The 27,672-nt window shown below is 41.3% G+C and overlaps 1 protein-coding gene across 1 annotated transcript in view; it reads right to left on the reverse strand.

Annotated features, from left to right (window-relative positions):
* The window catches only part of LOC129697302 (synaptotagmin-like protein 1), a 155,504-nt gene that overhangs the window by 74,697 nt on the left and 53,135 nt on the right, over positions 1-27,672 (reverse strand). The window contains 4 exon segments of the mRNA XM_055635734.1: positions 19,729-19,771; positions 20,862-20,925; positions 22,206-22,311; positions 24,268-24,413. Of these exon segments, the coding sequence (XP_055491709.1) occupies positions 19,729-19,771; positions 20,862-20,925; positions 22,206-22,311; positions 24,268-24,413 (359 nt within the window).

Below are 27,672 nucleotides of genomic sequence, written 5' to 3' on the forward strand. Positions count from 1 at the left end.
CTGTATTCTTCTTCTTCGCAAAGTCTCTCAGACAAGGAGGTGAGTGCTAATGTAATGGATGGCCCAAGTGACTTCCAGATGCATCAACTGAAATTGGATACAATTTCTTTGTCAGCCTTGATATTATACATTCAGTGACAATGGGTGGTGTCTTGATTGCTTTGAAGAATAGTGAGTCCACACCAACCATCAATCACCCGTTCACAATGGTTCTATGTCAATCAACTTTCTTGTCCACTCCTTACACCATAGGAGCAATTTACAAAGGCCAATAGCCGACAAACATGGACATTTTTGGGATGTGAGAGGAAACTGGAGCACGCAGAGATAATCCATGCTGTCACAGCGAGAACAACGTAAACTCTGACAGACAGCATCCACGGTCAAAACAGACGCTGTGAGGCAGCAGCTCTACCAGCTGGGCCACTGTATATTTCAAAAGATCTTTGATCATGTGGTTTTTCAAGTTATGAGTATAACTTTCACAAAGATATTTTCAAGGTTTATTACACTCATGCGAATGCCGATCATCTACCTTATGGGTTGATCCTTTATTGGCAAAGCAAACAAAGTTATTAACTCATGGTCTTTGAGTAACTCTTAAAGATCTATATTGAATCTGGCAGATCTTTACTCATGGTTGCTTGGTAACCATACCTCCTCACTTAACAATACTAATGTGACCATGAATCCTTGAAGGCAATACCTGTAATATGCTTCATTCGCAACTGTGTGATGACAACCTGCTTTTCTTGTAACAGAAAATCTGAGGTGGTGCAAACACAAATTCATCATGAACTCTAGACAAACCTTGCAGAGTATTTGCTTCTTCAATTGAATTTCAATTTTTATGACTGAGTTGTTGCTACAAATGGGGATGAAACAGCATTTTGGTTTATGTAACTTTGATTTTGATTCATGTCATTGTTTTGAGCACTGCGTTCATGCTGACATAATCAATGTGAATGTGAATAGAGGGGTCAATTGTAGTTGATGCATATGTAATCTCCAGAATGTGAAGATCTGACACTGTCAAAACTCAGAGGTATCACAGTCACCTGAGATTTCACAGAAGGTTGCATTATCAGTTTTGCACTTGAAAGTTATTTGTAGGAAAAACGCTCCCAGAGTTGACAAATGTGTAATATTATAAGAGGAAATATGCTGGCATTATCAAACAGAGTCAGGATATAGAAACATAGAAACATAGAAATTAGGTGCAGGAGTAGGCCATTCGGCCCTTCGAGCCTGCACCGCCATTCAATATGATCATGGCTGATCATCCAACTCAGTATCCCGTACCTGCCTTCTCTCCATACTCACTGATCCCCTTAGCCACAAGGGCCACATCTAACTCCCTCTTAAATATAGCCAATGAACTGGCCTCAACTACCCTCTGTGGCAGAGAGTTCCAGAGATTCACCACTCTCTGTGTGTGAAAAAAGTTCTTCTCATCTCGGTTTTAAAGGATTTCCCCCTTATCCTTAAGCTGTGACCCCTTGTCCTGTACTTCCCTAACAGCGGGAACAATCTTCCTGCATCTAGCCTGTCCAACCCCTTAAGAATTTTGTAAGTGAATTTTGATATAGTGAACATTGTTGAATGGTTCTTTACTTATCCTATACTATCAGAAAATTAGGCCATCAGAAAAGAAAAGATGGCGGTGGCACAGCAGTAGAGTTGCTGCTTTACAGTGAATACAACGCAGGAGACTCTGGTTCGATCCAGACTATGGGTTCTGTCTATACAGAGTTTGTACGTTCTTCCTGTGACCTGTGTGGGTTTTCTCTGAGATCTTCGGTTTCCTCAAACACTCCAAAGAGGTTTGTAGGTTAATTGGCTTGGTAAATGTAAAAATTGTCCCTAGTGGGTGTAGGATAGTGTTAATGTGCGGGGATCGCCAGTCGGCACGGACCCGGTGGGCCGAAGGGCCTGTTTCCACGCTGTATCTCTGAATTAAAGATCTGAATTAAACTAAAGAGACACTTTCAGTCTAAATGCTCTCTTTGTTTGCTTCAAAAGGGAGGGATGTCAATCTATCTTTTCAGGCACCCATAGGTCCTAACAGCACTGCAATCTCAGTCACAGAGACCAACGTCAGAATATCCGTTGTGAGGGTGAAGCCTTGGAAAGCGTCCAGACCCAATGGTGTACTTGGCCACATATTTCAAACCTTCATAGACTGGCTGGAGTTTTGTGGACATCTTCAACCTCCCATTACGGAAATCCTAGTTACCCACCTGTTTTAAAAGGACATCAATAATAGCAGTGCCTAGGAGGAGTAAGGTGATATGCCTCAATGACTACCAACCAGTGAGTCCAACCAGGGACTCGCTGGTCGGAACGGAGGGCCTATTTCCACATTGTATCTTTAAACTAAACTAAAAAAAGAAAGTACCCAGAAATACCTTAACCTTTGAGTTTCGAAAGAACCTGTGGAAAAGAGTGGAATTTCTGCTCACAGCTTTTCAACCCTTTTTGAACAGAGAAACTGAACCAAAAGAATGGAACATTGATATTAACTTTGTGCAGAATGGGAAAGATTGGGTAAGTATATGGATTCATCCAACATGGAAACAGGCCCTTCAGTCTAATTTGTCCACACTGATCAAAAAGCACCATCTACACTTGTACCATCTGCTCGCATTTGGCCCATATCCCTCTAGACTTTTCCTATCCATGTTCCTCTTTTAAATGTTGTTTTCGTATATACGTCAACTACCTTGTCTGGCAGCTCAATCCATATACGCACCACTCCCTCTATGAAATAACTGCCCCTCAGCTTCATGTTAAATCTATCCTCTCTCACCTTCAACCTATGTCCTCTTTTTCTTGATTCCCAGACTCTGGGTAAAATACTTTGTGCATCTGTCCCCTCTGTAAGATCATCCCTCATCCTCCTGTGCTCTCAGCCTCCCCAACATCATCCTATAGCTCAGCCTCTCATGTCATAGTAACATCCTTGTAAATCTTCTCTGTACTCTTGAAAGCTTAAAAACACCATTCCTATAGCAGGGTGACCAAAGCTGTACAAAATACTCCAAATGTGGCCTCAGCAATGTCTTGTATAACTGTAACATAACTTCCCAACAGCTATACTTATTACCCTGGCTGATGAAGGCCAATGTGAAAAAAAATGTCTTCCTGACCACTCTAAATACATGTGATGTCACTTTCAAGGAACTATGTATCTGCATTCCTAAATCCCACTGCACTACAACACTCCCCAGAGCATTGACATTCACTGTGAAAGTCCTGCCCTGGTTTGATTTCCCAAAATGCAACATCTCGCACTTATCTGCATTAAAGTTCATTAATCCTTCCTCAGCTCACTTGCTCAATTGATGAAGATCGTGCTGAAATTTTTGATAACCATCTTCTCTATCTACCCACTTTAATGTCATTTGTAATTAGTACGCATCTAATTACGCCTTCCACATTCTAATCCAAATCGTTGATATAAACCACAAACAGTGATAGGCCCACACAGACCATCAATCACCCGTTGACATTAGTTCTATGTTATCCCATCTTCATATTCACTCCCTACACACTATGGGCAATGTGTAGAGGCTATTTAACCTCAAAACCTGCATGTCTGAGATGTCGAAGGAAACCTGTGCACCCAGAGGAAGCCCATGATGTCACACGCATAACTGGCAAACTCCACACAGAGCTCTGAGTGGTCTGAAGTCAGGATTGAACCCAGGTCTCTGGCACTGAAGGCAGCAGGTCTACCAGCTGGGCCACTGTATTGTTTTGTTTTTTAAAGAAGGTAGGCAACATGATGGATTATCAGATGATCTTTAATGGCTCATGTGAAAATAGCCAAAACCATTCGGGGAAGTGATAAAGGAGAAACTAAATCAATAAAGTTGATTAATATGCAAGAAACAAGGAATCAAAGTAAACACGAGAACAATTTTTGCAGTTGGGCAAGATGTGCTTCAAGAGGTGGTGTTTGACCCAATTTTTAGTGCTGGAGGAGTGGAACTGTGCAGTGATAACAGTCTCATTGTTTCCTAACAATGAATTGGATGGTAACAGATAGGCAAATACATTCTCATATGAATGGCAACTACTGTTTTAGTTTTAAATTTAGCAAAATATTCGACAATAGCATATTCACTTTATTTCCACATCACAAATCAATGAGATATCTGAATTAAAAATGGAAATTGTGATCACAAAGGCTGAACTTTATGGTGATATCTCAGTAAATGACCAGTGGTACCTTGACATTCTGGAGTTTAACCCATTACTGTTAAACTCCAGAAACCTGCAGCAATCATCATCATCATCATCATCATAAAACCAAGGGGCAGAGCACATTAACAATATAAACAACATGCAAGTTAACAAAATGGATGCCTTGAACTTTAATTTCCCAAATGGCCCTTTAAAACTATTATTAAACCTCTACTGTTAAAATTAAAACTGGGGAACACCAGAGACCAAAGCATCACCGAATTAATCGAATAAATGCAAAGAATGGTGTTAGACACCCATCCTTAATAGGGGTTATACAAATACTTGCCCACAGGGTCCTTGTAGACAGCTTAAAACAATTTTTTATTTTCTTGTACTCTATGTCTCCTGACAGCCCCAAGAACATTTCCACATCAAGAAAAGCAATTCAGCTTCAGAAATGAAAAAGGAGTTTAAAAAAAATCAAAATGAAAATGCTTACAAGAATATCAGAAATCTCTAAAACAGATTGGAAGAGGCACAAAATCAAATGCTTCAAATGAGCTGTCACAAAATATTATTGACCAACTTCATCAACGCTAACCACCTGATACTTACTCTCAACAATCTATCATTAGCAATCTCTGACTTACAGCTCCTGTATATTTTCCAATGAAACATATCACTAATGAAACAGGGAGACACCTTGAACTTAAGAGCCAATTTTCCCATCTCATTTTGCTGATCTACTTCAACGGCCACATATATCAAAATACCAGGACTATGCTTGGTTCTCTTTTCATTAGATCTGATGAACAGAAAATTGTGGGTAGCACTGTAATTATTGCCTGATGGGCTCAGCCAGTGGGCGAGATCTGCCGGAATAAACTCTTGAAGGTAAATAACATTTAAATATGCTACTAAATGAAAGAAAAATGCACAAACTAATAACAATCTCAGGGGGTGTCAAGAAAAACAAACCAACAGCCTGCAACTGAATTGCCTATGAATGCTCAGTGCACATCAGGGCATCTGGGGTAATGAAATGGCATCTTGTTTATCGGGGACCACATTTATGTATCTGAATCCACACCTAGTGCAAACCAGCTCCCAGGCAGAGTGGGTTTAATAGCATTGTGAATCGGAATACAAAACATACTGTGTCTACCATAAATAATAACCATCACAGTTCCACTATGCAGTCTTGGAAAATGAAATTTGTCATGCACAAACCCATGAAAAAATCACCCAAACACAAAAGCTCTTATCCTGGACTACACTTTCACTCCTGACTCAATGTGCAAAGCATTAATCTTAACATGGAGCAGTTTTACATACACAATTTGTTTTTTCTTGGCTTTCACTCGCTCTCTTACACACACACATATTTCAATAGTTTTAGTAGAATGTTTAACATGGTCCTTCTTGACTTTTCCCTGTGCATACCTTTTCTGATTTCCTGATAGTCTAACCCATGTCCATTAAATGGCTGAGCTTATTCTTCATAGTTTTTAATCAAACCATGTCCATATTTTTAATTAATATAACAAAGCAATTGCATGATGTAACAGGAACTGCCTTGTGGTTCAAAGTAATCACAAATAAAACAGCAGAATATGATTATGTAGCAATAAACTGAGTCCAATGAAAATGGAAACAATAGACTTAGTAATTGCAAATGATTGGAGGCATTTATATCTAACAACTAAACAACAATCTGTAGCAACCAACTTGATCAGCAGTGTTATATTAAATAGCAACAAGCCTCAATGAATATAAATAGTCAATGTTTTTCTTTCAGGCTTGACTCTGAATTTGCAAAACTGATTGTTGTCAATTATGACATCAAACTGACAATACTTAGTAATGCCCCTGTCCCACTTAGGAAACCTGAACGGAAACCTCTGGAGACTTTGCGCTCCACACAAGGTTTCCGTGCGGTTCCCAGAGGTTGCAGGTGGTTGCCGGAGGTTGCAGGTAGTGGAAGCAGGTAGGGAGACTGACAAAAACCTCCGGGAATCTCCGTGAACCGCACGGAAACTTTGTGTGGGGCGCAAAGTCTCCAGAGGTTTCCATTCAGGTTTCCTAAGTGGGACAGGGGCATTACTCTACACATGTTAAATCAATAGAGGGATAGCTTTCAGTCAAATCCATCTCAGGATTGATCTACACAAGATTTGTAACTCACACAGCAATATATAAAATGCTCATTCAAATCATAGCCAATGTGCTAGATTGCTAATCAATACATTTCTTGCTAAATTAACTATATTTTCCTGCGCACGTATTTTTTTAAACTAAAAATAAACTGTAGAAAATAATTTTTATTTGTTGTCATTTGATGCAATCATAAAGAAATTGGCGCCTCTACTTCCTTAGAAGATTTAAGAGCTACCAATTGTCGACAAATACTCTCTTGAACTTCTACAGGTGTACAAAAGAGAACATATTGACTGGTTCGGGAACTTGAATGCCCAGGAACGAAGGAGATTCCAAAAAGTGGTGAATACTGTCCAGTCAATCATGGGTACACACCTCCTCACCATTTGTTAATAAGCAAACTGTACAATCTGCAGTTCAAGATCATCTTTAATCAGTACCCATAGTATAGCGGTACAGTGGGTTGTTTGTTGTTAGTTAATCATTACTGCTTCCAAGACTGACCAGTATAGGAAGTGGGTGTTAGTATGAATCATACAGTAAGGTGGGGATAGTGATGCTATTCTACTATGATTGGTTCACATGCAATAACCAATCTACACCATTGAAGGGATCTATAGGAGATGCTGCCTCAAATAGGCAGACACATCACCCTGGCCATGCTCTCATTTCACTCTTAGATTCAGTTTATTGCTAAATAATCACATTCTGTTGTCTACTTTGTAATTACTTTGAACCATGTGGCAGTTCCTGCTATGTTATGCATTTGCTTTGTTGCATTCGTGAGAGTGAAGGTGTAGGAGTCAGAAACCCATGATCTCCAGGTTCAAGAGCTTCCCAACTACCATCAAGCAACAGATACCAACTAAATTTCGACCTACAAACTGCATTGGTTGCATTAGGGCTTTTGTTTGATTTTTGCACTATATATTATTTGAATTTATTGAACTGTTTTTGTCTGTTTTTGTATTATCTCTTGAGTACTGTGATTACAAACATGTTGTTCTGCTGCAAGAAATAATTTTACTGTTCTGTCTCAGGATATATGACAATTAAACACTCTTGACTGTCTTTGTTTTGTTCTGTCTTTACTTTGTGTACTAGTCACGTCTCTACTATTTATTTCATTCCCCTTACATGTTTTTCCTCTACCTGCTAAATTTTTGTAAGGTGTCCTTGAGACTCTTGAAAGGCGCCCATAAATAAAATGTATTATTATTATTATTATTTGCATGCTGAAAACTATTTAAGAAACTTAGATGATTAATTACTTAATGTGGCCATTGAATCCTTGTTTAGGTTGAGAATTGAATGGTTTAATCAGAACTGAACAAGGAGCAATAAAGCAAGAAAAACATTAGTTATCAACATCTTTTTGCATTCAGCAGAGTCTCTCTAGAAGATAACAGGAAAATAACACGATTGCTTACTGGGGATTATTGGGATTTATATTGCTCTTTTGCAATGTGTAAATCACAGACTTTTGCAAACAGATTTTGTGGAAGTGATAATGAATGTATTGTACAGTTCAGTAACTCCCTTTGGCTTAATTATGAATAAAGACAATAATTCTGCAATTGAAATGAACGTCTTCAAAAATACTCATTTAAATGGATAGAAAATCATGGATTACCTATCCATGCTTCCCTAAAATGTAATCACTATGTAATGGTGATTCTAGAGAGAAAGAAAATGAACAGTGGGATTGCCCTTTATTGTAATATAACATTGGTAATAGAAATTTGATCTGGAAAGTCAGATGCAATCAATATCAAATCTCATTATAATGTAACGTTAACAGTAAAGGCAGAACTCCACCAAAGCAATGCTCAGCAATTTTTACACAGGCTTCACTAACTAAGATTAGGAATTGTGACTGGGACAGGATTAAGATTGAGTCTGGGAGTTGGAAGAGGCGGTGTCAGGAGAGGTGTTGATCTGGGATTTTGGGGGAGTGAGAGGAAGTGATGACAAGGGTGTTTTGGGGGAAATTAGGAGAGAGAGAGTGATCTGGGCATTTACTGGTGAACCAGGAGAGTTGGTCAACCACGTCATTTTGGAGAGGGGAGAAGGCGGATGACAGGAGAGATGGCGATCCAGGTGTTTTGGGGGAGAGGGGGTTGTCAGGAAGTTAAGGGGAGATGGTGATCCAGGTACTATGGGAGATGATGAGAGCTAGAAGATATGATCATGTGCGTGTTTTAGGGAAGGGTTTTGGTGAGTGGGTGAGTACTGTGTTTGGAGGAGGAGGAGGTGGACAATCGAGACTTGGGATGAGAGATGTGGAGACATTGTCAGAGATTTGTACATCTGGGTGACTGATGGAGAAAGTCGATGATCTTTTTGTGATAAAAGATGTGGTTGAGGAATTCAGGAGAGGCAAGTGTGAAGTGTGTGGGGGGGGTGGGGGGGGGGGTGGGGGGGGGGAGGTGGGTGAAGAGATGAACCCAGAAGGCTTTGCGAAAGGTGCAAGGATTTTGGTGAGCTGGCACTCAGGGTGAAGACATTTGGAGTTTGGTGACAATGAGGTGGAGTGGTTGGGTGAAGGGTTGTTAATGAGAGGGTAAATTATAATAAAGATGATAATGGGTGTGCAAGAAAAGTTATGTTCAAGGTTGAAGTGGGGATATTGAGAGAAATGTCATGGTGAGGAGGTGGCAGTAGGGAGAGTGTGAGAAATGGTATTCAGGAGGGAAGATGAGGAGACAATGGTTTGGGAACCGGGAAGAACTGGAGGCATTGGGAGGTAATCAGAGGGAAGGCACCAATATGGGTGACTGGGGGAAATAATGATCAGGGCAGAGGTATACGTAGTGATCATGATACATGGATGATAGACAAAATAAGCTGGAGTAACTCAGCGGGACAGGCAGCATCCCTGGAGAGAAGGAATAGGCGACGTTTCGGGTCGAGACCCTTATTTAGACTGGTTAGGGATAAAGGAAACGAGAGATATAGATGATGACGTAGAGAGATAAAGATCAATGAATGAAAGATATGCAAAATAGTAACGATGATAAAGGAAACAGGCCATTGTAAGCAGTTTGTTGGGTGAATACGAGAAGCTTGTGAAATTTGGGTGGGGGAGGGATATAGAGAGGGAATGCTGGGTCGACCTGAAGTGAGAGATATCAATATTCATACCGCTGTAAGCTGCCCAAGCAAAATATGAGATGCTGTTCCTCCAATTTGCGTTTTGCCTCACTCTGACAGTGGAGGAGCCCTTGGACAGAAAGGTCAGTGTTGGAATGGGAAGGAGAATTAAAGTGCTTATCAATCGGGAGATCAGGTAGGTCCAGGCAGACTGAGCGAAGATGTTCAGCGAAATGATCGGCCAGTCTGTGTTTGGTCCCAGCGATGCATAAGAGTCCATATCTTGAACAACAGATAAGGTAGATACGGCTGGAGGAGGTGCAAGTGAATCGCTGCCTAACCTGAAAGGGCTGTCGAGATCCCCGGACAAAGTCAAGGGAGGAGTTATAGGGACAGGTGTTGCATCTTCTGCTGTTGATGGGGAAGGTACCTGGGGAGGGGGTGGTTTGGGCAGGAAAGGATGAGTTATCCAGGGTGTTGTGGAGGGAACGGTCTCTACAGAAGGTGGAAAGGGGTAGAGATGGGAAAATGGGGTTAGTGGTGGGATTCCGTTGGTAGTGGTGGAAATTTCACAGGATTATGAGTTGTATGTGACAGCTGATGGAGTGATAGGTAAGGACTAGGGGAATTCTGTTTCTGTTGTGACTTTGGGGAGGGAGAGCAATGGCGGAGCTGCGGGGTACCGAGCAGACATGAGTGAGGGCATCATCTATGATGGGAGAGGGGAGCCCCCATTCCCTAAAGAATGAGGTATGGTATGGAACACGTCAACTTGGGCGCAGATGCAGCGTAGACTGAGGAATTGGGAGTAGGGGATAGAGTCTTTGCAGGAGGCAGGGTGGGAGGAAGTGGAGTCGAGAGAGTTCTGGGAGTTGAGATAGTTGTAATAGACGTCAATCAATAGCTTATTTCTTGTGATGGAGACTGTGAGATCAAGAAAGGGGAGGGTGGTGTCGGAGATGGTCCAAGTAAATTTGAGTGTAGGATGGAAATTGGTGGAGAAGTTGATGAAGTTCATGAGTTCTGCATGGGTGCAGGAGGTAACACCGATGCAATCGTCAATGTAACTGAGTTTGGAGATAGGGCCAGTGTATGCCTGGAACAGGGATTGTTCATTGTACCCTACAAAGAGGCAGACGTAGCAGGGGCTCATGCGGGTGCCCATGGTTATGCCTTGGAGTAAGTGGGAGGATTGACAGAGAAATTGTTGATGGTGAGGATTGCTAGAAACATAGAAACATAGAAAATAGGTGCAGGAGTAGGCCTTTCGGCCCTTCGAGCCTGCACCGCCATTCGATAGGATCATGGCTGATTATCCAACTCAGTATCCCATCCCTGCCTTCTCTCCACACTCCCTGATTCCTTTAGCCACAAGGGCCACATCTAACTCCCTCTTAAATACAGCCAATGAATTGGCCTCAACTACCTTCTGTGGCAGAGAATTCCACAGATTCACCACTCTCTATGTAAAAAATGATTTTCTCATCTCGGTCCTAAATGACTTCCCACTTATCCTTAAACTGTGACTCCTAATTCTGGACTTCCCCAACATCGGGAATAATCTTCCTGCATCTAGCCTGTCCAACCCCTTAAGAATTTTGTAAGTTTCTATAAGACCCCCACTCAATCTTCTAAATTCTAGCGTGTACAAGCCGAGTCTATCCAGTCTTCCTTCATATGAAAGTCCTGCTCTAGGCAAAGTAGAATGTCAGTGGAGGGAAATTCGATGATTCTGCGGTCGAGGAAGGAATGGAGGGCTTTAAGGCTTTTTTGGGGGGGGAATGAGGTGTAGAGTGATTGAATGTCCACAGTAAAGATGAGGGAGTGGGGACTCGGAAAGCAAAGTCATTAAAGAGACGAAGGGCATACATGGTATCTTGGACATAGGTCGGGACAGATTGGACTGGTGATAGTATGGAGTCGAGGACGTGGAAATGATTTCCATGGGACAGGAGCAGGCAGAAACAATGGGTCTGCCAGGGCAGTTGTATTTATGTATTTTGGGGGGGGGGGGGGGGAAGGTAAAACCAGGCTGAGCGGGGCTGGGAAACGATAAGGTTGGAGGCTGTGGAAGGCAGACAGCCAGAATTGATGAAATACAAGATACAAGATACATTTAATTGTCATTTGGACCCCTTGAGGTCCAAACGAAATGCCGTTTCTGCAGCCATACATTACAAACACATAGACCCAAGACACAACATAATTAACATAAACATCCATCACATTGCTGTGATGGAAGGTCTAATAAACTTATCTCTCCACTGCACTCTCCCCCCCCGATGTCAGAGTCAAAGTCAAAGCCCCCGGCTGGCGATGGCGATTGTCCCGCGGCCATTAAAGCCACGCCGGGTGGTGCGAGGTCGCACACCGGGTCTTGGTGTTGGAGCCCCCGGCGTGCGCTCACAGAGTCCCGCGGCCATTCCAAGCCGCGCGGGGCAGTGATGTTAGGCCCCGCTCCAGGAGCTCTTCAACCCCGCAACTCGGGCGGGGGGAGTCGCCGTTGCGAGAGCCCTGAAAAGCGGTCTCCCTCCAGGGACCAGCGGGCTCCCGGTGCCGCCGTCCACAGACCTGCCGTTGGAGCCTCCGACTCTCCGGTAGCAGCAGCAGCAGCAGCAGCAGCGCTCCTCCACCGCTCCACCCGCTCCGGACTCGGCCAGCCCCGCGACGGCGACGGTGAGTCGTAGCACCAGAGTCCCCGGCTTCTTCCTGTTGGAGGCCGCTCCTCGTTGCGGCCCCAACGACAACGGAAACCCAACGAGAAAAGGTCGGGTCTCCAGTGCAGGGAGAGATTTAAAAAAAGTTCCCCCCCCCCTCCCACCCCACCCCCACCTCCCCACACACACCCCAACAAAAAATAACAAAAACTACATTTAAACACAGACAGAAAATAATAAAACGCGGACAGACTGCAGAGGCTGCTGCTGACCAGAGTCGCGCCGCGGTTTTAGATTTCTAATTTGACACATACATGAGGTGTCAAATCAGAAATGGTGTGTGAGATTAAGGCCTGGTGCACATCTGTGGGATCATGGTCCATGTAATTGGGAGGGACTGTTACTGCAAGGGCATGGGCTATGTGTATTAAGACTGACATGCTGAAATGGAAGATTGGGAAACATGGTTATTAAGATGGAGCAGCAACATGAGGAATTAGGAGAGATGGCAATGAGGTGGAGGTTTGATCCAGGGTATTGGGAGTCTAAGAAATGTAATGATTTGATAGTGGGATTAAATTAGCAGAGAAGTAAGGATCCAAGCATTGGAAGAAGCAGTCATACAGGCAATTGAGTGAGAAGTTGATCAGTGGGATTAGGAAATGTGGTGATTAAAGGGAGATGTGGTATTGGCATTTTTACAAAAGTTGATTGGAGGAGATACTGGCATAAGGGATTGTGGAGACAGATGGAAGAGACATATAGGATTGAAAGACAGAAACAAAGGGAGTGCAAATTTACCTCTTAGATCACACATCTAAAAGGTTTGTTTATCGAGCATTGCAATGAAAACTTTGAACTGGGTGTCTGAAACGGGTTTTAGATTTCTAATTTGACACATACATGAGGTAATCCACATTGCTAATCTTTTTCCTTTTTCTAACGTGACGATGACTTTCAAGTGGAATACAGCATGTGTGTCCTAACCCTTATTCGAGCTACTTAAATATCACCCTGTAAATTCAAAATAATTCTTTCATACATCTGAATTTTCCTACAATACCGTATCACGGAATTATCCTTTCAATATTTTGTTCCATAATGGAAGTACTATAATCCTACAGCATAGCAAACTTGATAGAAATTTCCATTTTATTTATTGTAAATGTAAGCACAAAGACAAAGAAAAACAAAGGTCTTTCAGTCTGTGAGGCCTAATATTTCCTTAGACAGCATATAACAAGCCTTCTAATTCAATTTATTTGATCTCCAGGGAAATGTTATGTATTAAAATTGTGAAGCCCAAAAGCTAATCAATTTTACTTCTCAACTTTTGATCTATTCAGTCCAGTATTTCTATATTTTTAATCCTGTGCAACACTTGCTTTCACAATTATCAGGAAACTACAAAACTATAATTATGTGTCACAGAACTACATATTACCTTTAACAAACAGCAAAGAAAGCACTTGTGTTAGAACCATTGACACAAAAATTAGATCATAAAAATGATTACTGAAATCTGTTCATAATTCCCCTGGGCAACAAAGTTGTCTCTTTCAGCTATTGAAAGAGTAGGGAGCTAATTCAATTGAACAACATTTAAGAAAAAGCAATTTCCTGTACCATTCTGCACTGCTTTGAGACTCTTTTCTGGCAATATACCACCACAATTTGTTATTATAACAAAATCCAAACTTTATAGTGAATTTCTTTTACAGTTTCTACAGCTTGAATCGCAGTTGATGAATTCATGAACAGCAAAAATTAGATGCCAGATGTTAGAATTGCTGCTATTGGAAATAAATTCTCAAGCATAATTCATCAACATCAGCCCTAATACACCATCCATCATGTTTGTTATGAAATAGAATGTATTTTTAATGAGGCTCTCACATTAACATCATGCCTGCCATTAAAAATGAGCAGTAGAAGGAATGTTACTTATATGACATTTTACTTGCCACACTGACACCATTCATGAACGAACATATTATTCTGTTATAATTATCTACATGCCTTAAGGGTTATGTGCAAATTATTTCATTAAATTGATTTAGTTCTCCAAGTTCTTCAATTTCTTATGGATTTCAAACCTGATTCATCCCAAAAGTAGTCAAAAACAAACTTTTGTGCAACTGAGCTAGAGTGTCCACTGTTAATGACCAACAACATTGTCTTTATTAAACAGCTTACTGCCTCTAAATAAGTTCCCAAATTTCTGCTGCAGAATACAGCTGAAATATTTCAGTCCCATCTGGTAAGAGAACAACAGATCTTCCCGGATATATTGGAGGCACCACTGATTCTGCTATTAGTTTTGTTTTCAGACTAGAGGAAAATGAATAGAAGCATTCACTATGGATTGATGTTGGGGCCATTGCCTTGTTTTGATTTGTGTTAGTGACCTAGACTTGAGAGATACAAGATTAAATGGCACAAAACATGGCTGTATTGTGAACTACAAAGGGGAAAGCGATAGATTGCAGCAAAGATTCAGACAGGATGTTGGCATGGGCAGACATATGGCAAATGGAGTTTAATGTAGAGTGAAGTGAATTGCTGCACATTGTTAGGAAGAATAAGGAGGGATTATTTGGAATAAAGGAAACTGTTCCAAAATTCAAGATTCAAGATTCAAGAAATGTTATTGCCATGTCAACAAGTTGATAGGAATGTGTCTTGGTTCGCTCTCAGACAAACACAATACAGTGCAATACAACCACCACATACACCACTAAATAATACAGACAATACCGTACGAAGGACAATATATACAGGAAGAACAGTACCCAGCAGCGTCATACTAAGCATAAGTGCAAGTGCAAAAGAAAGTGCAAAGTGATTAGTGCAAATTCAAATATCTGATGGCTTGGAGGTAGGTGCTGTCTCTGAAGCGAGATGTTTTACTTTTAATGCTTCTATATCTCCTTCCTGATAGAGAGGAGATTAAAGAGGTAATGTGTTGGGTGAAAGTGATCTGCTATGATTTTCCTGGCCTTTCTGGTGAGTCTTGTTGAGTAAAGTGATGTCATTGAGGGAAGTTTGCTGCAACCGATGATCTTAGAAGCTCGGCGCACTATTCTCTCCAGCCGAATCTTATCCTGCGAGGTTGTGTGGCCATACCAGACAAGCATAGAAAATGTGAGGATGCTTGTTTGGTTTTGGGCGGGTGAAGTCGCCGTTGCGGTCTCCCACCAGGGACCCGCGGGCTCCCGATGTTACTGTCCACCAGACCTGCGGTAAGCCTCCGAATCTCCGGGGTCAGGTCGCAGCCGAGCGCCACCACAGCTCCACCTGCTCCGAACTCGGCCAGCTCCACGATGGTGAGTAGGTCCACAGCTCTGTGACTGGAGCCCCAGGTCGTTCCTGCTGGAGGCCGCTCCACGGTGCTAGGCCCCAACGACAACGGAGACCCGACAGAGAAAAGGTCGGGTTCTCCGTGCAGGGGATAGATTTTAAAAGTTTCCCCCACCTCCTGCACACATACACAAATAAAAATAATAAAAACTACATTCAAACAAGACAAAAAATAATAAAAAGACAGACGGACTGCAGAGGCCGCTGCGACGCGAGTTGCACCGCCCACCACACAGGAGAGACAACTTAATACCCGGACAAATTACTAAGCATACCCGGAGCATTTCTGGGTCGAGCATCCATTCAAATATACAGACTTCCATTCACTCACTGCCTTCCCAAGCTTCTCCAGGAACAGCATAATGGGTGCACTGACTGCAGGTTTCAACCCCAAGATCATGACTAAACAACCATAAAACAGTACAGCACGGGAACAACCCCTTCAGCCCACAATACCTGTGCTAAACATGATTCCAAGTTAAACTAACCTCTTCCCCCTACATTTGATCCAAATCCCTCCATTCCTCGCTTATCCATGTGCCTATCCAAAAGCCTCTTATGCCACTATTGTATCTGCCTTCATCAATTCCCTTCATAGTGCTTTCAGGCAGCCACCACAATGTAAAACAATACTTGCCTGCACATCTTTAAACTTTGCCTCTCTCACCATAAAGTTATGCCCCCTGATTTTGACATTTCCATCCTCGGAAAAACGATTCTGACTGTCTACATTATGTGCGCTTCCCACCATTTTTGATATCGCCCTCAGGACTCCCCTCAGCCTCTAATACTCCAGAGCAAACAATCCAAGTTTGTCCAACATAGCTAATACCTACTAATCCAGGCAGCATTCTGGCAAACCTCTTCTGCACCCTTTCCAAACCATCCACATTCTTCCTGTAATGGGACAATCAGAACTGCACACAATACTCCAAATACAGCCTAACCAAAGTCTCTTGACCAATGGATCTATGAGATATTCTTTTATTTAGACCATAAAGATTTTGCATTTGAATTCTGGGGTTGTATTAAACATTTATTGTGCATTAGCAGACAGTGTGACTGACACACATGTACAAACGACCGACATGTCCAAGGTAAATTTAGAACTCTCTCTCACTGCCAAATGGAAGCAGCACCTGACAAGAACGTATATTAGAGATGCATAGCAACTTCAGGTGTAGCTTCAGTGATATCAACCTACAAGAAGCATAACCTTTTCAAAGAGCCAGTATAGGTAAAATGACTGAAATGATCTTTGTAAAACTCTCATCCATAATCACTAAATGCCTTGGGCAATGTCATAAACCCTGCCAAAAGTACAAATGGATTGAACCACTTAAATTATTGTTTATTATTGTATCAAATGACTATATATTGACTTTCTATGTCCAAACCTTCAGTCAAAATTTTTACTGCAAGGTCTCATTAAATAATTCACTTTTTCTTTAAATTGTCTTCAAACACAACTTCAAACAGTCCGAATAAAGGCTATTCAATTGAATTTCTTGTTTGAGGTAATGAAGAGGCATAAAAATGTCATGGTTTATGAATAAGGAAATATTCACTCAGTAGTTCTGATCTTCACATAATTCAATGTCTACGTTTTATGATCACTCTTCATGCTAGAGTTATTTAAGTGCCTCAGGTTTTTGGACAGCAGAACTGTAAATATTGGCACAAATGTTATGAACATGTGCCAGTTGTGTTCATGACAATAACACCACACATTGAACTTGGACAAAGGAGGGCAGTGTATCAAATAGAGACCTCAGTTAATGGAGCCTAATCTTAAGGAAATCTAACTAAAAACAATCCCAACATTAAAATGGCTCATGGTTAAACATAGATAACATTTTTTTTTTAATCTTAGAAATCAGGAAACATGCCAAACAATGAAAATATTTGGTGCAAAATTGGAAATTGTGTTTTTGATGTACTAATCATACAACATCTACTAAAACAAAGAAGAGTTGTTCAAAAAGGTGTTAGAATGACTTCCACCCTACGTGAAGTTTGAAAATTCGCCATGATCATGTGGGTTGGCAGGTAAATTGAACCTGACATGTGAGTGGTAGAATCTAGGGAGAGTTCTCCTTCCCTAATTGCATAAAATCATACCTATCACAGCCCTCCATTTAATAAAAAGGGCAGCTCAGTGGTGCAGTGATAGAGTTGCTGACGCACAGCGCCAGAGACCCAGGTTAAATCCTGACTACGGGTGTTGTTTGTATGGAGTTTGTATGTTCTCCCTGTGATCACGTGGGTTTCTTCCAGTGCTCCGGTTACCTCCCACACTCCAATGACAGTTTTGTAGGCTAATTGGCTTAGGTAAAAATTGTAAATTGTGTAGGATAGTGCTAGTGTATGGAATGATCACTAGTTGGTGCGGACTTGGTGGGCGGAAAGGCTCGTGTCCTCGCTGTATCTCTAAAGTCTAAAATTGATATGGAAGTGGGGGGAAAAAAGGGATTATTATAGGTTTAAAGTAAATGATGTTGATGGTCATTGGTGGGCCCAAGGATGCGTTTCTGTGCTGTATGTCGCTGTGATCAGCTGCCGTAGTCAGTAGGCTGAAAATGCACACTAATACACAACAATGAAACTCTGCACTATGGAACAACGATCCCAAGAAAGAGATGGTAGAGATGGTAGCCCTTAAACCCCAGGATCTAATCCCTCTGGACAGTTCTAGCCACAGACAATGTCATGCAATGCAATCTCCCTGGGAAGAAGTTATCTTGCATGCTTTCAAGAAATATGACCTTGACTCAGGAAATATTGTTAATGATCCATGACAACCTGAACATTGCTAAAGTCCTTTATGGGCACTTGAATGGACTGACGAGAAGCCGGACCCAATGCTCAAGAAGCACATTCTCCTTGCTGAAATCAAAGTGAATGAGATGCATTTCTGCATGAATGTAATGCCTGGATGACCCCCCTGTTGCAGCAGTGTACAGAGAGTTGGAAGGTACTGCAGAGATCTGCTGCAAACTGATTGGAGAGATACTATGGCAAGGTCAATATGACCATGACTTCCAGTGAGATACGAAACTCGGGTGTGGGAGCATGACAGAAAGTCTTCCTACAGTATAATGCATTTCTCTGTAATGACAGTATTGAAAAAAACAGGAACCTGTAAATGCAATGTCCTTCATAGAGTCAGAATATTGCATGCCGAACTTCTACCAACACATCACGTTTGCCAAAGGGGGGAAAGAACATTGGACCACTGGTATACACCGTTCCGGAAGGGCTATAAAGCCGTTTCACTCCCTCCCCAAGGAAAATCTGACCATGCTGCCATTTCCCTGCTGCTGGAGTATAAACAGAGGATAGTTCGGGAAGCGGCAGTGACGAGGGATGTTAAACAGTGGTCCGACCAGTCAGAGGCCATGCTGCAAGATGCACTGACAGATGTCGACTGGAATATGTTCCAAGCGAGTTCCAGTCACGGACTTCATCGCAACAATAACTGACAACATCGTCCCCACGGTAAGGGTAAGCACCTCCTGAATCAAAAACCCTGGGTAGACAGATCCGTTCGTGTTGCCTTGAATGCTCGCACCGCTGCCTACAACTCGCGCCTGGCATCCGACAATATGGACGTCTACAAGGTAGAGTCCTACCGACTGTGAAGGGCGGTGAAGGACGCATAAATGAGGTACAGGGACAAGATGGAGTCACAGATGGAGCAGCAGGACACCAGACGCCTGTGGCAGGGGCTACGGACTGTAACCAACTACCGGAGCACCACACCCTCATCCGCAAGTGCCGGCACCTCCCTAGCTGATGACCTAAACTCCTTTTACGCTCGTTTCCACACCACCCCAGGTCTGCCGACTAACGACAATACCGCCAGCGGGCTGGCTAACGAAGCTGAAGGGAGGAATGTGCACACATTCTCGCTGTCTGAGCACGATGTGAGGAGGGCTCTGACACGGGTGAACATGAGGTAAGCATAGCATACCCAGTCCAATTTCACGAATGGGTGCGATTTCACCCAGAAACTCACTCACACAATGTAACCAAAGTTAAATAACCTTAGATTTAAAGCATGTTGGCACTAATCAATCCAATTTTAGTTCCTGTTAAGTGTTCAAGGGAAGAAAATACAAAGTCTTTAAGCAAATTAGATATTTTTCCTTGTTGCTGTCAATAGTTTATCAAACGTACATGGTATTATTTGCATGAACAGAAAGATCTGCATGCTAAAATTCTGGGCATAATAATCTTGTCTTATAGGAGCTATATAAATGCACTGTACCTTCCCATGTCACTGCTTCATCTTCATGTTTATCTGTGGGTGCCTATATGAGTGAAGAGATAGAGAAAGAAAATTAAATTAAAAATAAACTAAACAATTTTATTGCTTGCATTTGCAATAATCCTTCCAGTCTGTTAAGTTTCCTTCTGTTATATTGGTTTTGCAGGCCACGGTAAATTGTATTTATTAACTGAAAATCAGTCATCCATACCTCCATATGGTTAGGCTGACCAATACTAATTTATTGCAGCAACATTTGGACAACGGGAGAATGAATGGATCAGAGCATCCAAATTTAAGCGAGATGCATGTTTAAAAATGCTCCTGCATAAAATTTGTGCTCATGAATTTACATCTACAGAATTCAGATCTATCCATACACTTTAATGATGCACAAAGGTACAGATGCATCACCATGCTTTATGGATACCATGGATTATTTTGCTATTGTTAAGTAAAAATAAATATTTGAAGCAGAAGGCAATAAAAATACCAAAATATTAGTATGCATTCATAATTCCCAGTAGATTAATCAAGTACTGCGGCACAGTGACGTAATTCACTGCTGTCAGAGACCCAGGTTCAATCTTGACCTCAGGTGCTGTCTGAGTGGGATTTGCATGTTTGTTCTGTGACTGTGTGGGTTTGTATGTTAAATAGCCTGTACATTGCCTCTGTTATGTAGTGAATGGATGAGAAACTATGGCGACATAGAATTAGTGTGAAGATGGACACAAAATGCTGGAGTAACACCTTCAACCCGAAACATCACCCATTCCTTCTCTCCAGAGATGCTGCCTGTCACGCTGAGTTACTCCAGCTTCACCTGTCAATCTTCGGTTTATACAAACATCTGCAGTTTCTTCCTACACATAGAATTAGTGTGAATGGGTGATCAATGGTCAGCATGGTCTCGGTGGGCCGATTGGCTTGTTTCCATGCTGTGTCTCTAAACTAAACACTAAACATCTAAATTCATAGGGCACCCACATTTGGAGAAATAAATCATTCAGGGAGTAAATATGACATTCTTGCACTCTTTGATACAAGTTGAAACATTGCTTAATGAAGGTAATTAAAACCGTCCAGGAAAAATGTGACCATATCTAACAGGTCAAGACTATGATTCTAACCTGACTATGGGATTTAGGCATCATCATCTCTGTCTCTGGTGCGAATTCTGCTTCTTTTGTTAACCTGTTCAAATAAAAATGCAAAATAACGGTAAGGAAGAAATATTATTTTGTCTAAAAATGATCTAAAATTCCTGCAAATATATAATTTCCTGATGTGAAATATAATTATTTTTTTTCAGTAAATCTAGCATAATTGTAACAGCATAGATACAGAATTGGCTAAATTAAATACTTCACTTCAAGAATCAGGTTAGTTATTGTATGTCCACATTTGACGATTTGGTAATTTCTATGAACGAACCAGAGTAGTAACACAGATGGAGCCGAGAGACTTGTCGCTGGGAATACTGAAACATATGAAACTGAATGAATGACGTTCCCTCTTGGGCTGAGTGGGCTGAGAGAAGCCATCAAATCTTCTGATATTTTTTTTTTATGGAAGTCTGAATGTGTTCGTCAAAGTGGATATCCTTTGGTCTATCAAGGATAACTCTGAGGAGGGAGGTTTGGGAATAACCATTCACCCACTTCATTTCCTAATTTCCTCCATCCCTGCTCCTATGGATTTGTACATACATGGGGAATAATCTCACTGAAAAACAGTCTCAGAAAAACCCTCGTTTTCAAAGGTCTGAGAATTTAAATGTTGTGGAAGGCAAAATAATAACATTAGGTCTCGTGAAACCAATTACTTCTTCACCAAGAGCCCACATTAAAAACAATAACATAGAAAACACTGAAAAACATTGCAAACAACGCAACATCATAAATATATTTCATTCAAATGCACTTCTTGGTTTATGATAAGTTATTGAAAACAAGGTGGCTTGAAAGTTCAATGCATGTATGTATATTTGTGCAGAGTTTTTAATATTTTGGTAACATTCCATTCCCTGCTTTAAGGATAGTGTGAGGCGTTTTTTTTTTTAAGTAGATTAAAGCTATCTTAAAACAAAACACAAAAAGTTTGACTGGAGAGAAGGAATGGGCGACGTTTCGTGTCAAGACCCTTCTTCAGACCCGACACGTCGCCCATTCCTTCTCTCCAGAGATGCTGCCTCACCCGCTGAGTTACTCCAGCATTTTGTGTCTGCCTTCGATTTAAACCAGCATCTGCAGTTCTCTCTTACACACAAATGTTTGAAATGATTTCATAACAACATCTAAAAAACTCAATGAAAAGACACAAGTATCTGTCAGTGTCATAAAGAAAACTTGCTAAGATCTTCAATTGAAAAAGTACAATTTCCTCCATCCATTTCATTCTTTAAATGATGATGTTCACCGACTTCTTAGCAAAATAGCCATAATGCAATGTGCATATCTCAAAAGATGTTTTACCTTTTCTCTAATGTTTCTGGATTCGAGGGACTATCTCGGTACGGAGGGCTGGAATTGAGAACCACACTGGCCTTCTGTGACACCTCCTCTGTAACATCCGGAACAACTGCACAGGAAGAAAAAAAAACATATTCACAAAGAGAAATTTCCTTTCACTCACTATTTACAGCAACTTCCATATATTCTCCATTCTAGTCCAGGTTTTGCGAATGCACCCAACCATGTAATGCACAATTGTTAAAAGTCAAATGTCAATAATAATAGCAGATGAGAATTATCAGTAAAAACATATGGCGTCGTCATCCAGGGATTGCTACTAAAAGGGCATTCATCTGTATTTTGATCTTATTCCTTTTGTTTTGTAGTTATGTGCTTTCCCAATTTGAGATTGGTATGCATGGATGCAACTTAATAAGTGCCAGTAATGACAAACAGAGGTTTTGTTGGGTTGAACATCAGCAACTCAAATGTCAAATGAAATCAAAATAAATTATGCACTGGTAGAGTTGAGGACTTTGAGAAGAAAATTCTGTTTGGTTCAATATTAAACTTTAAATTTCAGACTCAAGGTCCAGATAAAAGACGACATTACATAGAATACATTACGTATACAAACACCATAAAATACATATAAAAGCTTAGTAAATTACTTATAAGAGCATCATGAATTATATACAAAAACACAGTACATGGTTTAAAATCCAGAATAAAAAGATCGGCGTCCTACAACAAGGCAACTATACCAATGTCTCCACAGCTGGGATTCATAGCTTGTAGTGCTAAACCTTATGTTTGATAAAACCAAGATAATTACAATGTCAGAACAGAGGCTTCATTGTCATAATCTTTCAATTAAGAGCACTATGTACAATGCGGAAGATTTTAAAAAAATAATCTTATTTATGTTAAGCAAAACAATGGGAGAGCAGTACAACTGGCTTTAGTATCCCACAACCGGGGGGAGAAACTATTGCGCAAATATGATCCACCTCCTCATTATTCATTCACTCAAACTACAAAATGTGAGTGTGAGATTATCATGAGATCTAGTTTGATGGTAATCTTAAACACAAGTGTCACCAGCAGTGAATGAGTTGAGTTAGATACAGCATGGAAATAGGCCCTTTGGCCCACACATCCATGTCAATCATCGATCACCCATTCATACTAGTTCTATGCTATCCCACTTTCCCATTCCCTACAGACTTGGGGCAATTTATACAGGCTAATTAACCTATTAACCCACATGTGGCTGGGATGTGGGAGGAAACCCACGCGGTCACAGGGAGAATGTGTAAAGTCCATACAGACAGCACCCGAGGTCAGGATCGAACCTGGCTCACTGGTGCTGTGAGGTAGCAGCTGTACCGGGTTGAATTTCTGAAAGCAAACTTGATTTGGAACAAGTGCTTTCCATTCATTGTTTTTAATGCTCAGAGTTTGTTACCACAATAAACATATGGAAAATCAGATATTTTAAAACATATATCCATGGCAGGTATACAAGATAGAGATAAAGGTGCAGATGTTAAGAAGGTAGAGGTTTAAATTAACGTTTTGAGATATAGCATGGAAACAAGCCCTGGGCCCAAGTCCACGCCAACCAGTGATCACTGGAACATTAGTTTTAGAGACTAGCACTAGATCTTTCCTACATATCAGGGGGCAATTTACAGAAGCCAATTAACCAACAAACTCGCATGCCTTTGGAACATGGGAGGAAACCGGAGCACCTGAAGAAATCCCACTCCGTGACAATCCACAGGGAGAACGTACAAATGCTGTGCAGACAGCATCCATAGTCAGGATCGTTTCCGAGTCTCTGACGCAGTATGGCAGCAACTCTACCACTGTGCTGTTATTCAATGAAGACTAATGTAGCAGAGTTCAGAGAGCTTCATGTTCTTTCTAGATGGTTAAAGAAATATCACTAATAGTAGCCCAAGGGTGAACTCACACAGAAATAAGTCATTTGGTCAATATAGCAACATCTTCAATATATCAACATAGCTTCAGGGAGGAAAAGAAATTGGAAAATCAAGACTTTCCAAGAGAAGGTTACCTGGCGTCTTTTTTTTGTTAAACGAATTCTTTAAAATGTCTATGCCACTAGTAATTTCACCATAACGCTTGGCTTTAACCTCATTGAACCATTCGCCTGTCATCACTTTCAATTTCTTTGTTTCAAAGTTCGATTTCTTCAATTTCCTGTGAAAGAATTTGAATTCAAAGAATTTAATTATTGTTTCATTTCAAAAGGATTTTACAGCAACAATTAAGATTCAAAATTATACCTGTAGGTTGTGACATTCAAACAAAATAAATCAATCTGTTAAATTGTTACTCCTAATTTAAGTCAATTACAAATACAACATTTGTATCAGGTAGGATATATCCAATGGAGAACACACCTTTTGTAAAATATTCTTATCCCAATTCCATCAATTTATTTCCCCCTCTGAATCACAGTGAATAAAAAGGTTTTCCCTGAAATGTGGGAGCATTTATGTTTCAATCTTGGTTTTTTTGCAAAGAAAGACACAGGCGATGAAAGTGGTAAACACAAGCAGTACAACTTTGGCTAAAAGATCCAGTTTTTTCCCACAACATATAATGCCTCTACTTCGTTAAAAAGCTTAGGAAGTTCAGCATGTTCCCAATAACTCTCACCGACTTCTACAAATGTGTCATAGGATGCATCTCTCTGGGGTGAGAGCAGACTGTGACTGCTCTCACCCATGCCACAGTCTGTTTACCCTCCTACCATCCGGGAGGCGCTACAGGTCTCTCCGTTGCTGGACCTGCAGGTCCAGGAACAGCTTCTTCCCTGCGGCTGTTACATTACTTAACTCTACACCTCGGTGATTGCCAGTCACCCCCCCATCCTTCTTCCCGGCTGTGATCAGGCAAATTGTCAGCTCGAGTGCAGTCCAAACCTACCATCTGCACCTTGGAAATCTTTGAACTATCTTCATTGTTATATCTTGCTCTAAATGCTGTGAACGCCTTGATCAAATTCATGGATAATCTTCTCTTTGACCAGATAGCATGCAAGCAAAAGCAGTTCACTGTACCTCAGTACACATGACAATAATACCAAAACATCTCCTGCAGATTAAACTGAATGATTTGGCATTCAGAGCATTTTGCCATCCTCCTGAGATGCAACTATTAAAGCTTTTTTGCTATTTTGATTTTGTGAATACAAAGAAAAGGCAAGACATCTGGATATCCCTGAAGAAAGATGGTGAATTGCCAGTTACAGGCTTAAGAGGACAAGTGTGCAGCTAGAGGTTGCAAAGGGATTACAAATCAAAATAGAACAAGTCCAAAAAAACATTTATTGAATGGGAATACTATTTATTTGTTTTTTTCTGGAGAGGAGTGATTTTTGGGGATGTGGAAAATAATCTCCTCATTAATTTATAATTCACTTGTTCACACCTGAACCACGGGTGAGGCAAAGGGAAACCAAAGCCCAACACTAACTCTTTCAAAGACAAGAACAGAACACTGGAGCCCTCAAATTACATGATTTCAAGTGCCTTGAAAATAAAATTTTGATTCAACATTTTCAAAGAAAATATTACCAATTACCAAGACGTTGTAAATGTATTTTAATAAATACTAGCATGAGCAACACAGCTTAATGCGAGCCAAACCTTTATTTTAACAAGCCTGTGGCAATGCAGAATATTAATAGCCATCAATAAAAACAAATCTCATAAAAATAATAGTTAAATGTCTACAAATACCATTTGGGAACCTCATCCTTCAAACTTAATTGATATTTAACGAGCAGTCAATTTAATAACAGTCCCATATATAAAACTGAGCACATCCCTAATATTTGAAATTTCAGATGGACATTGTTATGGTCTGAAGCAGAACATGATCATTGACCACCGGGTGGCGCAGCGATGGCAGCCTTGCCAACAGTCTGTCTGTCTTTTCGTCTTTTTTTTTTGTTATTTTTAGTGTGTTTTAAAAGTATGTCATAATGTTCTCTGTTTTGTTTTAGAAACAGAAAAATAGACAATAGGTGCAGGAGTAGGCTATTCGGCCCTTCGAGCCTGCACCGCCATTCAATATGATCATGGCTGATCATCCGACTCAGTATCCTGTACCTGCTTTCTCTCCATACCCCCTGATCCCTTTAGCCACAAGGGCCATGTCTAACTCCCTCTTAAATATAGCCAATGAACTGGTTTTATTTGGGGGGTGGGCGGAAAATTTTTCAATCTGTTACCTTGACGGAGATGCGATTGTTTTCCAAATCATATCTCTGGTCGCTCTGCAGCTTAACATCATGGAGCTGGCGGCCTTGCTCAGGACTGACTTTGAGCCCCACCGCAGGGATGTGGACTTAACAAGACCGATGTCGGGAGCTCCAAACAACGCAGAAGGTTTCGACCAGCCACGACCCTGGGTCAGATCACCCAGATCGCCCAGTGCGGGGAAGCTGAGAACCCCCCTGATGCGGAAGCTTGATCGCCCCAACGTGGAGGGCCTGACCGCCGGCCACGGGAGCCAAGACCGTCCCGTCAACAGAAGGCTCAAGGCCCCCGTAAGGGAGAACAAAGAAGGGAAGTGATTGAACATTTTATTTACTCTCCTTCCGTCACAGTGAGGAATGTGGAGGAGTCACGGTGGTGGATATTTATGTTAAAAAGTATTTTGTGCATTTTGTTGCTTTTTATTTTGCTTTGTCTGTATGGCAAATCAAATTCCTCGTATGTTACTAAAGTATGATTATGATTATGTGCATATCACACCATAGATATTTTAAGTGAGCAAACAAAATGAATAGAAGGTGGGTGTATGGAACAAGCTGCCAGAAGAGGTAATTGAGGCTGGGACTATCCCATAGTTTAAGAAACAGTTGGGCAAATACATGGTAGACAAAAGTGCTGGAGAAACTCAGCGGGTGCAGCAGCATCTATGAAGCAAAGGAAATAGGCAACGTTTTGGGCCGAAACCCTTCTTCAGACTGATGTAGGGCTCACTCTGGCCATGGAGGAGGCCCAGGACAGAGAGGTCAGATTCGGAATGGGAGGGGGAGTTGAAGTGCCGAGCCACCGGGAGATCAGGTTGGTTAAGAGCGGAAGAGTTCGGCGAAACGATCGCCAAGCCTACGCTTGGTCTCACCGATGTAGATCAGCTACTCCATTTTGGACAGATACATGGATAGGACAGGGTTGGAGGGTTATGGACCAGTGTAGCTGGGATATTGTTTGCTGGTGTGGGCGAATTGCACCAAAGGGCCTGTTTCCACACTGTATTACTCTAGGACTCCCAGACTATCCACTGGGACACGCATTGATGGTTGCAAAGCTCGCATGCAATTACAAGCCAAAGTTAGGTAGAATCAGTGGCAACATGGCATTCCCGACAAGCTCAATGCATTCTATTCTCATTTTGAATAGAAGAACAGTCAAATGATAGCCTTGGTATGCCTAGACATACA

Source organism: Leucoraja erinacea, chromosome 5 (assembly GCF_028641065.1).
Source record: "Leucoraja erinacea ecotype New England chromosome 5, Leri_hhj_1, whole genome shotgun sequence".
NCBI lineage: Eukaryota > Metazoa > Chordata > Chondrichthyes > Rajiformes > Rajidae > Leucoraja > Leucoraja erinaceus.